The sequence below is a fragment of the Homarus americanus genome, unplaced genomic scaffold (genome assembly GCF_018991925.1).
Source record: "Homarus americanus isolate GMGI-L3 unplaced genomic scaffold, GMGI_Hamer_2.0 scaffold48406, whole genome shotgun sequence".
In the NCBI taxonomy this organism is placed as follows: domain Eukaryota; kingdom Metazoa; phylum Arthropoda; class Malacostraca; order Decapoda; family Nephropidae; genus Homarus; species Homarus americanus.
Genome location: NW_024753828.1, coordinates 1107361 through 1122360, shown reverse-complemented (window position 1 = coordinate 1122360; position 15000 = coordinate 1107361). Strand labels below are relative to the sequence as shown.

The following is a 15000-nucleotide window of genomic DNA, read 5'->3' as shown; positions in this document are numbered from 1 at the left end:
TTATTTATAAAAAACAATTTATAGAAAGATAGTCTACTGAAATATGAATGAGACTTTTCACAGTAACATGAACTGGATGAACATGACCGATGCCTTTCAAATCCACTGAGTTCACATTAATATAGAACTAACATTATATATTTACAATTTTCAAACCTGTTATAATTCTATAAGTATGGATACTGCAGTGTAAATTTAGTATAAATTAAATTAAATTAATAAACAGTAAACCTCAATGAGCATAAAGACAAACCCCTATTATAACCAAAACCAACTGAGGAAATAAAGTGAGAAAGTGGCTACTCTTTTATTCTACTTGCCTAGATAACCAAAAAAAAACCTTAGATGGCTAAAAATAAAATGCCAAGAAAAGCAATTTTTTTATGTTTACTTCATTGACTAAAAACCAAGGTATATTTTTACCATACATTTCATGACACAGTAACAACAATAAAAAAGAAGTCCCTTCTCACTTGGCCTCTAAAAGTACCGAGCCTACGAGTGCATGTGTATTGTTTACCACAAATAATAACAGAATTAAGTAATTGACTTTAAGTTATATTTAATTACAATACTCACTCATAGCCAAAGCAGTAACCTATCTGCAATGCCTTGTGAAGCAAAAACTTATTAAATTTTATACACTTTTTAGATCTCCATCTTTGTGGGATATGCTATTTTTGGATATCAAGGGCCCTGAGGTTGGGGATAGACCTAATTTTAGACCTTCTTCCAAAGTGCCATACAGCTTACACTTATTAGAACAGACACATTTTGATTACAATTATGCCTTAATTTTTTTAATACAGGTACCTTCACCATAAAGGATATTTTTTTAACAGTTCTCAGGGGTTATAAACATGTCAACTCTTGGGTGTCATATTGGCACCTGGTGTGGGAAAATGAGTTCAAAATTGGCTTATTTTTCAATGAACAGACAACAGTACAATCAGTGAAGGTTAATAAAATAATTATGTACATATGTTATACATCTGGAAATAAATATAGGAGAAATATTGTTGCACATGCAAAGTCTCTGAGAAGTAAAACATGAAGCAGGTATGTAAGCAAAATACAGTTATCACATGCAGAATTATGAGTAAGCATCAGTCTGACACATAGAAGACCATGATAGGATAGGGCAAACTTTATCTTTAAGCATCATATTTATGTTTACTACAACCAACTCTAGATCGCATATGTTGTGAGTTATATCATGTTTGATCAGAGTAAAGTATATAACAAACCCATGAAGGGAGATATAAAATGCATCATGAGGTATGTATATCAACTGCTGTAAAGAGGCACAGATTGATCAGCTTTAGAGAAAGGGTAGAGTCAGTTTGCAACATCATATTATATTCAAGGTAATTAGTGATAAGTAGTACAACAGGCTATTGGAACTAAATTCAAGAAACAAACTGCATGTAAGCTGAAGAGGAAGCAAAACCTAACCATCATATATGAAAATAATACTCCATCAAGATATTGCACAACAGCAGACAGTGGAAAATGAAAGTTTCAAATTAATACAAGCTAAGAGAAGTCAAGGCCATATTCATGCATTTGGATGTAAAGCCTGGAGTGAGATACATACACTTGTGTTGTTTATAGTTAGAGCATTTATTACTTGCTATTCTCTGTTTACTGAAGACACATGCACCATGGACTGGTACTTACAAGGACTCCTCCTGGCGGTAGACTCACCAGTGCGTCGGCTAACGCACTCTCTGCTTCACGGCTCTGCTGTAAAATCTTCTGGGCCATTACTTGTCTTGGTTTTCCTGGTACTTGGGGAGGCATTTCTGATGCACCTGAAAACATAAAGCAAAAAATAAAATATTAAAAGTCCAAAAATCCGGACCACCCGAGAATCCGGACTTTTCAATTTTTTTTTATACGTATATAAATTTAGCTGGCTTTTGTGTGTATGTGCGCATGCGTGAGCGCCACAGCTGCACGGCGACAACAAGCGACCACGAGGTCGCCACTTTAAAACGAGCAATCAAACTGTGACAACGTTTGTAATTTTGAGTCCTACTCTTTCCATTTACAGAGTACTGTACAAGCCCATAATAATGGCTCCTAAAGTAGATAAACTTCGTTGTGTGAAGAGAAAGAAGAACACGTTGAAATTGAGTGAAACTTGAAATAATTAAGAAACTAGAACGTGGTGTGAGCAATACTGTTCCAATGGAAACATACGACATTGGAAAGTCTACAATTTATGATATATAAAAGTATGTAAGAACAAAATTCTAGAATTCACAGCTTTGTTCTTTAAAACTGCTCGTTTTGATAAATGAAGCATGCTATATTTGCTAATGAATAAACTATCAAAATGAACGTGTTCATCTCTTCTTTACTCCACCTTAAATTTGAATTTTTAAAGTACTGCCTGAGAATCCGGAAAATCCGAAAATCCGGACCGACCCAATCCCCAAGCAGTTCGGATTTTTGGACTTCTACTGTAATATACATTTTAAATGAAAGCTAAATTTTCATATGGTTGTAACAGCACCTTTTGCATTATATAAATATTAACCCAAATGTATAACACCAAATTATTCACTATGTTATTCAACAATGACTCAGTAGTTACAGTATTCACGTTATACACGCTGAGCTTGTAACTCTCTCAGAGGGCAGGCAAGGTCAACCTGATTAATCAAACACCTCGCCCAGTCCTCCTCCCTTCTCGCTCAGAGGAGAGAGCTAGAATCTTACCACTACTAAAGGGGCGAACACCCAACGTAAGTGTTCACATATATAAGCGTACTTAAGACACTTCCCTGGAGAGAATTCACAATACATTCTCTCCTAAACTCAGTACTGTGTATATAGATGCTTCAACAATAAATGAAAGTGTTTACCTCAGCCCTGCCACTTAAGAGTTCCAGAACTTATTTAAAACAATTGTGTGTGATACCCACAAACAGCTATCACATGGTAAAGCACCATCAGATTTCGAGATAGAAAAGACTGTTAATAATTATTAAACCTCTCGCACACGAGATAAGTTTTAAGATTTCCAGTTATAAGATCACATCTCTGAGGCCCCCAGGGCAGGCGACGCAGCGCATGGTGAATATTTTTTTGCTTTATCAATCCCCCCCCCAGTAAAAACTTGTTTTTAATGGCATAAACCATATATCTTTGGTTTCATAACTGATTGCTCCATAACATAAGCAAAAACAAATAAATAAATAAAAAATACTGCATAGAGATATTTTTCGTCACTTCTAATAAATATGAGAAGAAAAAATACTCATCAATATGTTCACAGCCTCCTAACTCAAAATTGTCTGAGCCAACTGTTTTGTACTATATACGCTGCTAGAAGTGGAATTTTATAAGCTTTCCAATGTAGTACAGTAATCAGATTTCTGATATGACCAAGAGTTTTTGAGAAAATAGCAAAAAATAGATTAAATGGTAAAAATTTTAGTTTTTTTATCTTTTTTCATTATTTTTGTGCCTATGTTTCATATCGATACAAATTATATTGCATCTTGTAGCCAATACTATAATGAAGAGAATGGTACTGATAAAATTCATGTAAGTCTAGAAGATCATCTTTCAGAGACTTTTTTCGAGACATTATCACTACAGGGGGCCCCCCAATTTCGCGGGAGTTAGGTTCTCATAATGGCTGCGAATCGCCAAATCCGCGAGCAACATTTGCGGACTGGGGGGAAGGGGGGTACATTTTTAATCGTGTGCAAAGAAATGTATATTCCCTCTATGTGTTTGCCCTTAGGACAATTATTTCTTTTACCTGTATTGTATATGTGTGTGTGTGTGTGTGTGTGTGTGTGTGTAGAGACACACACAAAACATATATAATTAAATAATAATTGGCAAATCCTCTCACAAATAATCAGAAACAAATTTATTAAAAATGTGAGTCTACCCTTAAGTTCGTGCCTTATTAATAAAGTAATAAAGGACTGTATTCCAGGAGTTGAGGCAGCCTGCACAGAGCTATGGAAATTTAAATGGACATGGCTCTCGCTCACGGTCTGATTGCTGAGATAATACTGAACCCCACTTTTATTTTTCCGGCCTTCCCTTCCTACGGGCCTCGAGAATTGCCATTAGTTTATTTGATAGAACTTAATTGCTACTATGACACATCAAAATTTGATGCAATTCAGTTGAAAACTTATTTTTGACAAATTTTTTAATGTTTGGCGACTCAATTTGCGTCACCGTGAAGTTGGTCTTGTCGTGAATATGACGTGAATTGCATCATCGTGCACGAGAGGGTTAATAAAGCCACAGAAATATAGCTCGTCTACTGCAAACAAGAAGCTACCGAGATTTAAGTCTCCAATTTACTATGTCTCTAATTCTTTACTGTTTATCACAATGCAGAAAGCTGAAAATACAAACTTGATGATTAAATCACTGACAGACAATACATCTCTTACATCAAACAATATAAATAACTAGACATACAGAATCATCATCGCCACCATTTTACAGTCATATTCCATAATTGTCTGATGGCAGCACCTCATTGTTGCATAGTCTTGTAACCAATCTCTTCAGGTTCTTATCTGAGATCATTTATAACAACCTCTCCCAATGCTATTCTTGGCCTACCCTTACCTCCCCTTTCCACATTCAAACTCCTGCACCTCTTGATCCAGTTGGTCTCGTCCATACTTTCCACATGCCCAAACCATCTCAGCCTACCTCTAAGTAGAACTTCATCAATACTTTCAATATCCTGTTGCTCTCTTTGCTCTGAACAGGATTTCCTATCTTTCATTACCACAATATACAAACATCTCACCATTCTCATTTCAGCTTGCCATACATCACACTTCTCATGCCAGTTGCATACATCTTACCTTTCATACAAATAGAAGGCCTAGTTAAACTTCTTCCAGCCACTTTTGACTTGCAACTGAGCTAGCTTCAGCACCACCTCCAGCAGTGACCAACTCAACATCACCAGCACATGATATATCCCTAATGTGGAATTTTTCCAGCCTTACTTAGGCTATATACAGTACAAGTCCTAAAATCCGAATGCCAGAAATCCGGACTTTTCGAAAACTAATTTTTTTTTTTTTTTTTTAGCGGGCTTTTGTGTGTATGTGCGCATGCGTGAGCGCCACAGCGACAACATACCGTATATACTCGTCTATAACCCCCCCCCTCGTTTATAGGTCGACCCTGATTTTTTTACCAAGAAATCGTTAATTTATGATATTCCTCGTTTATAGTTCGACCCACGTTTTTGAGGGTAATGGAACAACAAAACCTTCTGTAAAAACACTCTACGTCCTATAAACCGAGGCTCCCTGTGCCTGAAACACGAGTGCCAAAGGCAAATTGTTTACTATTTATTATTACGACACTACACTGAAACGCGGGTAGTTTCAACAAAAATATCGTATATTTCCATTCAAATATTTATTCAAGTCAATTAGGAGGGAATATTATTGTAATACAACAGTTTTTTAACTAAACCATTCGAAAAGCGATTACGGTAACATCTTTTGAACGAAAGAAAGCGAAAGTCATTGTTTTCGTCACGATTTTATCCCACTTTCCACTGTAATGCGTACGTAATTTCAGCAAAAATATTACATTTCCGTGAATGTATTATATCAAGCACAGTATGAATAGAATATCATTGTAATATAACAGAATTTTAACCGAAACCTATTAAGAAAACGAGTAACATCTCAAGAACATCGGAAGCTTAGGTAAAGTCTTTTGTTTTCGTCATGTATTTTATCCTATTTTACATTGAAATACATCACTTTTCAGCAAAACTACTATTTATTTCTGAGAATATATTCATTCAGGCGCAGTTTAGGTAAAATATACGTGTGATGTAATAGTTTTTAAACTGAAAACGATTCGAAAAACACATACCCTCTTGCCCTGTTCAAGGAGAGGACTGGGAGAAGCTGTTTGGTGCTGCAGATGATGACAAGGAAAATGATTTTGATGGATTTTAATGAAAATATTCAGTAATATGGTATCGTAGTATTTATTCAAGTCAATTAGGATAGAATATTATTGTAATACAACAGTTTTTTAACTGAAAACCATTCGAAAAGCGATTACGGTAACATCTTTTGAACGAAAGAAAGCGAAAGTCATTGTTTTCGTCACGATTTTATCCCACTTTCCACTGTAATACGTACGTCATTTCAGCAAAAATATTACATTTCCGTGAATGCATTTTATCAAGCACAGTATGAAGAGAATACCATTGTAATATAACAATATTTTGAGTCCTACTCTTTCCATTTACAGAGTACTGTACAAGCCCATAATAATGGCTCCTAAAATAGATAAACTTCGTTGTGTGAAGAGAAAGAAGAACACGTTGAAATTGAGTGACAAACTTGAAATAATTAAGAAACTAGAACGTGGTGTGAGCAATACTGTTCTAATGGAAACATACGACACTGGAAAGTCTACAATTTATGATATAAAAAAGGCAAAGAATAAAATTCTAGAATTCACAGCTTTTTCATTGAAACTGCTCGTTTTGATAAATGAAGCATGCTATATTTGCTAATGAATAAACTATCAAAATGTACCTGTTCATCTCTTCTTTATTCCTCCTTAAATTTGAATTTTAAAAGTACTGCCTGAGAATCCGGAAAATCCGAAAATCCGGACCGACCCAATCCCCAAGCAGTCCGGATTTTTGGACTTCTACTGTAATTACCTGCATATACAGCACACTTGAATTCAGCAAGATTCTGCTATCTGCCATTTACACCAATGTACCTCTTGTGTACCCATCTTCCACATTCACTGCACATTATTGAGTTGCCACCAACACACAACTTACAGACAAAATATGGCCATTTTCCACTTACCAACACAAGTTCTTCACCCATGCCACAAAACACTATTTTTGTTTTTGCCATATTCTCTCCCATACCCTTCCATTTCTTAAATTTGACTTGTTACGAACCCTCCACCCAGCACTCTGGCCGCCATCTATTGTCCTGATCTACCTACCCAGCACCACGAGCAACGCCATCTAGGGACGAGACACGAGTATGACTCGTCTTAGTTACCACTCCGAGGTTTCCCTTCTCCCTATCCTGGTTGTTGCGTCACCTCCTCAGTCTTCTTTGTCAGCTCCAATTCGAGGAGAGGACTTGGCTCTGGGAAGTGACCACAGGATCATCTATCCTCTAAACCTACGTGCAGTGACTACCTACCGTCTTCTACAATACTCAGCCTTACTCGTCAGCCATCTCAGCTCCTCACTTAAGTACTATTATCCTGTATTAACTCCCCCACGTCCACTTGCTTCGAGATTGTTTTATGTTTATTAATATGTATATACTGTTAATGTTTAGGTTAAGTTTGGTTAAGGGTAATTTATAAGCTGAATATTTTGTTAAGGGATTTATGGTACTCTATTATATACAACGAAAACTCGCATCCTTTGTCTACCCTTTTATAGTCCGATTGTCTTTGTTTTTTTTATTGTTGTTACCTGTTGGGATCTGGGTAGACGTATAACTATATTCTAAATCCCCAACTCGTAACAAATGGCGTGACAGGACCGACCTTAAGTACCATATTCCTTCCCCTCCCTTGTTACTCAGTGTTAATTATTCCTCCCAGTCACTGTTCACAATTGTTTCACGGTAGTTTAAGTTTCCTTCATATGTGTGTGCATATATTGGTATTATCGTATAGTAAGAGTGACAGACGTAGGATATTAGGTTCCAAGTGTCATAAGGCTTACCTGTTATTACACGTGGCAGTCGTGTAGTAAGTCTTATCGAGTGTTGGGAAGAATCCGGATCTGTTTAATGCCGTACCCACACTCCAGAGTAGGTTGTTCCATAGTCACTAGTTTACGGTGAAGTGATATCTTGGGACGCCCAGCTCTACCAGGACCCCATAATTATAAAGCCTCAATTATTGTTCTTCTCATTATCTCATTCAGGGTCAATCCTTACCATTTATCAGGGTTGTTAATCCGGATCTTTATATTAATGCGTGTCACGCCCTACCTCTTTCAAGTATATCAGGGTTGTTAATCCGGATCTTTATATTTATGCATCATCGCCCTACCTCTTTCAAGTCTCTTATCCTTATCTAAGGATCTTCTCAGAAGAACAATAATCATAGTGTATAATTTCCTAGGTATAACTTGGATTTAGTTTTAGGGACTTTCTGGTTATCCACTGCATTGATATTTTCTAGGGTTATCCACTTATCTTATCTTTGGACCATTAGTTAATTTATCCTATTTTTTTCTTAACAATGGCCACCTCAGGTTTTGATCTCCAGGATTTTATTGAAAATCCTTCCGTAGTAAATTACGTGTTAATATCCTGAAGAAAGAATGGAAAGAAATAGCCAACTATTATAATATCCCATTTTCACAGCAACTGACTAAGGAAATGTTAAAAATCATGTGATTGAAGTGCTGGTTCAACATGAAGTTTTAAAAGAATCCGCTGTTGACAGATTAACGCCCATGTCCAAGAAACTTCAACCACTATCCACCACCCCTCCTCACTCAGAAGTTGCTTCAGGTCTGGCTAGCCCTCAAGAAAAAACACAACGAATAGACGCCTTGGAACTAGAACGAGCTAGGTTCGAGTTCCAAATCAAAATGAAAGAACTAGAGTTGGAACAGGCCAAGTTGGAGAAGGAGGCCAAGTTGGAGCAGGCCAAGTTGGAGCAGCAGGCCAAGTTGGAGCCTGAAGAAAGGTCGGAACAGGCCAAGTTGCAGCATGAAGAAAAGTTGGAACAGGCCAGGTCGGAACAAGCCAAGTTGGAGCAGGAGGTTAGACTGAAAGAACTACAGGTAAGAGAGATAGAAGTCACCTTAACATCGGAGTTTAGATCAAAAGAAGTGGCATTAAGAGAGAAACTAGCTGCTTTTAACCCTGCCTACTGCTTCTTCCCTTGTTCGGGTTTGATGAATCCGATATGGGCCCGGGTCATTTAGGACTTTTGAGAAAATAGCAGGAAGAATGAGTGGCCAAAGGACCAGTGGGTGTCAGTGTTAGTTCTAAATTATATAGTAAGGCTCGTAGAAGGTTTATAACTGTTTAGACCAGACTGATGACTATGATAGCGTAAAGAATATCCTCACCTGCTTATGCTATCCGCCAGATGGATACCGGCCAGAAGTTTACGTAAACTAACCAAACCATTTTCCCACACCTTTGTTGAGGTTTGCTCAAGAAAAGCTTAGGTTTTTTAAGAAGTGGTTAGAGGCTACAGAGACCTCCACATTTCAGGATTTGTTAAATGTGGTAGTCCTGGAGGAGTGGAAGAGCAAGATACCATTTCACATCTTGACGCATGTGGAAGAGCGTGGAGAGGTTAATTTAGGGACGTGCGGCTGAGCTGGCTGATGCGTACGCCTTGCTGGTGGAGTCACTGTGCCGTAGGGAACGTGGTACTTTCCGACATGTTAGGTCCTCCTCTGATGATAACCTTGGGGGCGTGAGTGGTAGGTCGAAAGGTCCCACACCTACCCCCCCTGATGCAACCAAGTTTACTTGTTCTTACTGTAAAAACCCAGGCCATACGATCCAGACTTGTAAACACCCAAAGTGTCGAATTGCTAAAAGTAGTTCCCTGGATCCCAAATCCAAACCAATAGCAACCACCAATGTGGAAAGGCCCCATCAGGATCTCTTCTCTTCATTCACCTATGAGGGAAAAATTTCAATCATAGAGGGGTCTCGTTCTTTCCCTATTCGTATACTACGTGATACGGGCGCAGCACAATCTATCCTCCTGTTTAACGTCATTCCTGATATATCTACCGCATTTACTAATGAGAGTGTTCTAATTTCGGATCTCTCATCCCATTCTTCCTATCCTTTAGCTAAAGTGCACCTCCAATGTCCCTTGATTACTGGGGAAGTGCAAATAGCCATAAGGAAAGACCCAATGCCTGTGTGCGGCATTCATTTATTATTGGGTAATGACTTGGTAGGAGATCTAGTGGTTCCTAACATAAAGACAGTCGACTCTCCCTTACCTGTCAACTCCACCACTGACCTTAAAGAAACTATTCCTCATCTTTTCCCATCTTGTGCTGTCACCCGGTCACAGAGTGTGCGAAGTGGGCCCTCTTCATCTGAAACCACCTCCAATATCTTACTACCCACAGACAATCTGTACAATAAGACCATTAGTAGGGAGGAGCTCATTACAGCCCAACAATCTGATCCATCTTTGTTCAAACAGGTGATGAAAGACCCCAGTGTGGACCATTGTACATCTTCGGCTTACCACCCACCGTCCCAAGGTTGCTTGGAACGGTTCCATCAAAACTTTCAAGTCGATGCTAATAAACTATCTCCCCTCAACTATATAGTCCATACTCCTGATCGCAGAAAAGATTCACAACTTGTTCACATTAATCTCATGAAACTTTACCATTCCAGGCAGTCAGAGGAAGACATCCCAGAGGCTATAAGTCAACCTGTATTGCATACGGTTTTGTCAGGGCCGGAGCCGGAGACAGATGACATGGACCTATTGGAGAATTTAGACTTCCCTCTACCTAAAGAAAACCCTACTAACAGTCACATACTCAACAACTTGGATGAGTATTTTTCTGTTCTGAATCCATCTCAAGCAAAAGATCTCACTAAGTTATTATCAACATTTCCTAAAGTCACATCAGACCTCCCAGGGTTTTGCAATATGCTTAAACATGATATTAAGCTAATCTCAGATGATGTACAACCCATTAGGCAATCAGCCTATCGACTAAATCCACACAAAAAAGAGATTATGAAAAAGGAGGTAGATTTTTTGTTAAAACATAACTTAGCTGAGCCTAGTACCTCCCTGGGCTTCACCTTGCCTTCTCATTTCAAAACCCGATGGCACTTTTCGTTTCTGTACCGATTATAAGTAAAGTGAACCAGGTCACTGTCTCAGACTCCTACCCTTTACCTTTGATTGAGATATAATAGACAGCATAGGCTGTGCCAAATTTATCAATGCAGTGGACTTATTGAAAGGATATTATCAAGTGGGACTCACGGATAGGGCCACAAAATAATCACCGGCATTTATAACTCCATTTGGTCTTTTCAATATTTGGTTATGGCGTTTGGCTTTTCTACAATGCTCGGCCACATTCCAGAGGGCCATCAACTTCCTAATTCAGGACCTAGGTGGGACGTTCGCCTACCTGGATGACCTGGTGGTGGTGTCGGACAGCTGGGACGAACATCTGGTGCGTTTGGAGATACTGTTTGCACGACTGCAAGAGACTGGATTCACCATAAACCTGGCTAAATCTGCTTTTGGCCGGGCCTCTGTGATTTACCTGGGACACATCGTTGGGCATGGTATGGTGAGACCCAAGGATGCAAACGTTAGAGCCATCTTGTCCTTTCCCACTCCAAGGACGAGGAAGGAACTCATGCGCTTCCTGGGGATGTGCGGCTACTACCGTCGGTTCTGCAGTAACTTCTCCAGCGTGGCCGGACCCCTCACAGACCTTACCAGTTCTGCGGTCCCTTACATCTGGAACCAGAGGTGCGACCAGTCTTTCCACCGCCTCAAAGCCTTCCTTGCCTCCAAGCCTGTAGTCCACCCCCCTGACTACACCTCGCCCTTCCCTCTGCAAATCGACGCTAGTGGTGTCGGAGTGGGGGCTGTGCTCCTACAACCCGACCCAACCACTGAGTGTTCTTCACTTACTGTGGCATATTACTCGCCAAGTTTGAAAAAACATCAGACCAACTACTGGAAACCATAGAAGGAGGCCTTGGCTCTGGTGTTGGCAATAAAGAAGTTTGAATGTTACCTCAGTCTTGCCCACAAACAACCCTAGTCTTCACCGACCATAACCCACTGACGTTCATCCAAACCAACAAGACCTCCAACCAGCGAATCCTCCGCTGGGCTCTCCTCACCCAGCCCTATAATCTACAAGTCCGGCACATAAAGGGGGTCGACAACCTGATTGCAGACTCCTTATCCCGAGCTCCAGTGGAAATGCAGCAGCTACTCTCCAGACGCACCAGTTGATCACCTCCTTCGCGCCAGCGCTACGGAGGTCTTTGGAGGGGGGGTGTTACGAACCCCTCCACCCAGCACTACGAACCACGCCATCTATTGTCCTGATCTACCTACCCAGCACCCCGAGCAACGCCATCTAGGGACGAGACACGAGTATGACTCGTCTTAGTTACCACTCCGAGGTTTCCCTTCTCCCTATCCTGGTTGTTGCGTCACCTCCTCAGTCTTCTTTGTCAGCTCCAATTCGAGGAGAGAGGACTTGGCTCTGGGAAGTGACCACAGGATCATCTATACTCTAAACCTACGTGCAGTGACTACCTACCGTCTTCTACAATACTCAGCCTTACTCGTCAGCCATCTCAGCTCCTCACTTAAGTACTATTATCTTGTATTAATTTCCCCACGTCCACTTGCTTCGAGATTGTTTTATGTTTGTGTATATGCCATATACTGTTAATGTTTAGGTTAAGTTTGGTTAAGGGTAATTTATAAGCTGTGAATATTTTGTTAAAGAGTTTATGGTACTCTATTATATACAACGAAAGCTTCGCATCCTTTGTCTACCCTTTTATAGTCCGATTGTCTTTGTTTTTATTGTATTACCTGTTGGGATCTGGGTAGGCGTATAACTATATTCTAAATCCCCAACTTCGTAACAGACTATAATTTCCTTAACCCTTAGACCCCAGGTGATGTTCCAGAATGTCCGACCAGAGCGCCCCGGGTGACATTCCACAACGTCCACCTATTCCCGCCACTTTTTTTTTATTATTATTTTAGGAAAAGTTGATTTTTTGTTGATTTATCCCCACGCAGAGGGGTACTGCCAGCAGCACCCTAACCTGGGGCTTAAGGGTTAATACAATGTACTATCAACATTAAGCTGTCAGCACACAATAACTCACAGGGCAGACCAGCCATCAAAATAGTGCTTCTAACATCATGATAAACTGAAGATAGCCAGAACCTTGATGAACCTCAACTCTCACCTCAAATTTCAAAATTCCTCAAAATTTACTCATACAATGTCATAACCACTCGAACAAGACACTTCTTGACCCCTAACTTTCTCACTGCCCACTGCACTACCTCACTTGATAGTACCCTCTCAAACGCCTTCTCTACTCGTAAGTCTACAAATACAAAGTACAGCTCCTTTCTTTCCTTAGGTATTTCCCTTGAAGTTGCCTGACCATAAAAATTGCCTGTAGTTAGCCCTCTGCCTGTCATGAACCCAAACTGCAGAGTATATACATATATATCACTTGTCAATTTCTCAATCACTCTATCCACAACTTTCATAACTTGGTGTAACAGCTTCAAGTGATGTTCAAGTACATCACCTTTTCCTTTGTAAGCATTTACAATCACACTATTTAGCCATTAAGCTGTAACAATACATACCTTCCCTACATAAATCAATTCAGTTACCATCATCTAATGTTTTCAATGTTTCTGCAACTATTCCAGAGCTACAGCAGCTTTTCCGCTCCTCACCACCACAAATTCAGGTGAAATTAAAATGCCACTGCCAGATGACTTCCACGACTTAGGTGGATTCTTAAGTAGGTGCAAAATTCAGTTGTATCAAAAATCCTATTATATTTGTGGCTATAATAAATATTACAGACCAACATCATCTTGGTGCATAATCATTTCTTTGGTTATTCAGATTTTCAGCATGAAACTTACCAGAGATGGATCTTGAGCGTGATTTTGAAGGTGATATGACACTTAATCCACTATAACGGTTAGGTGAAGGTTCCCGAGAAGTGCCTGTGGAGCGTGGAATGCCACTTCTGCGGCGACTACGACCTAAAGTGCCAGAGTCTCCAGGTGATGCGTATGTAGCATAACTAAGTCGCGATGATGGAGATCCACTTCGGCTGCCAGCTGTATGGAGTTTTGGAAAAATTAAAACGTTAAAACAAAAGGAATTGTAAAATAGAGAAATATGAATCAACCTTTATGGTGCGATATTCTCACTTCTCAATTTATTCTAGGGTTACCAAATCTGATACTGTACCACGAAGAGCTGACTGTAGGAAATATAACCATAGAGCATAATTATGAGAAATGATAAAGACCCACTGAACAAGAGTGAAACCAATATGAAATACCGGAATAAGAATATTTGTGGAAGGGTGTCAAAAAAATAAATTCTGTATTAGCTACCCTCCTGTGTAGCTTGTACAGGTATCCTTGGTGGTGATGAATGTACTGCCCATATGGCTTATAAAACCCAAAATGAAGGTCAACATGAATCTTCTGAAATCTAGCTAATTGTACAGCAACTCACTACTTTTATACTTATGCCCTGACAGTTAATGTGGGAATTGTTGAGAATCAAATGATTTCCCCTTTCAACAATTATGTGAGAGATACATAAGCACATACGAAAGTTTGGGAGCAAATTTGTGTCAAAGAAGACACTGTGAGGGAGTTCACCAGGATGCAAAAAATCATGGCATTTATATATACAGTGATCCCTCGGTTAACGAAATTTCGGTCAACGAATTACCTTCCATAAGAATCTTCAATTCGGTTAACGAAAAAGATTTGGTTAACGAATTCCTTACGAATTCCTCTCAACATGTTTTCGCTTGCTCACCGGCTGGAATATTAGTCCGCCAATACAGTAATCTGTTCTAGGGCTTAAATTCGTTCCCATTTGAGTAAATATCAAGAAGATTGTACTATTCAATAATTTTCAAGTTTTATATTAAATTTTTTAGTCATTTTAACAATTATTTAACATAATTGAAGTACAGGAAACTAGTTTTTAGTGCGCCAAACAGCTACTTGACTCACCCAGCATGGTGTCGGTTTGTCTCTGCTCAGTGGAGGTAACATCTTGCTTGAGACTCTCTTGAACATAAACTATTTTTTACGTTTTTACAGTACAATTATTGGTCATTTTGAAATTTATTTTACATATTGACAATATATAGTGCAGTGCAGTGTTGATTTAAAGAAAATAATCTTGAA

General features: G+C 39.3%; 1 protein-coding gene across 1 annotated transcript in view; it reads right to left on the bottom strand.

The window, feature by feature from the left end:
• Positions 1-15000, bottom strand: part of LOC121855485 (CLIP-associating protein 2-like) — a gene marked incomplete at its 3' end in the record, with an annotated part of 102058 nt that overhangs the window by 32041 nt on the left and 55017 nt on the right. The window contains exons 15-16 of the mRNA XM_042350460.1: positions 13705-13905; positions 1681-1814 (exon numbers count right to left, since the gene is read on the bottom strand). Coding sequence (XP_042206394.1) covers positions 1681-1814; positions 13705-13905 — 335 coding nt within the window. The remainder of the gene's footprint in view (positions 1-1680; positions 1815-13704; positions 13906-15000) is intronic.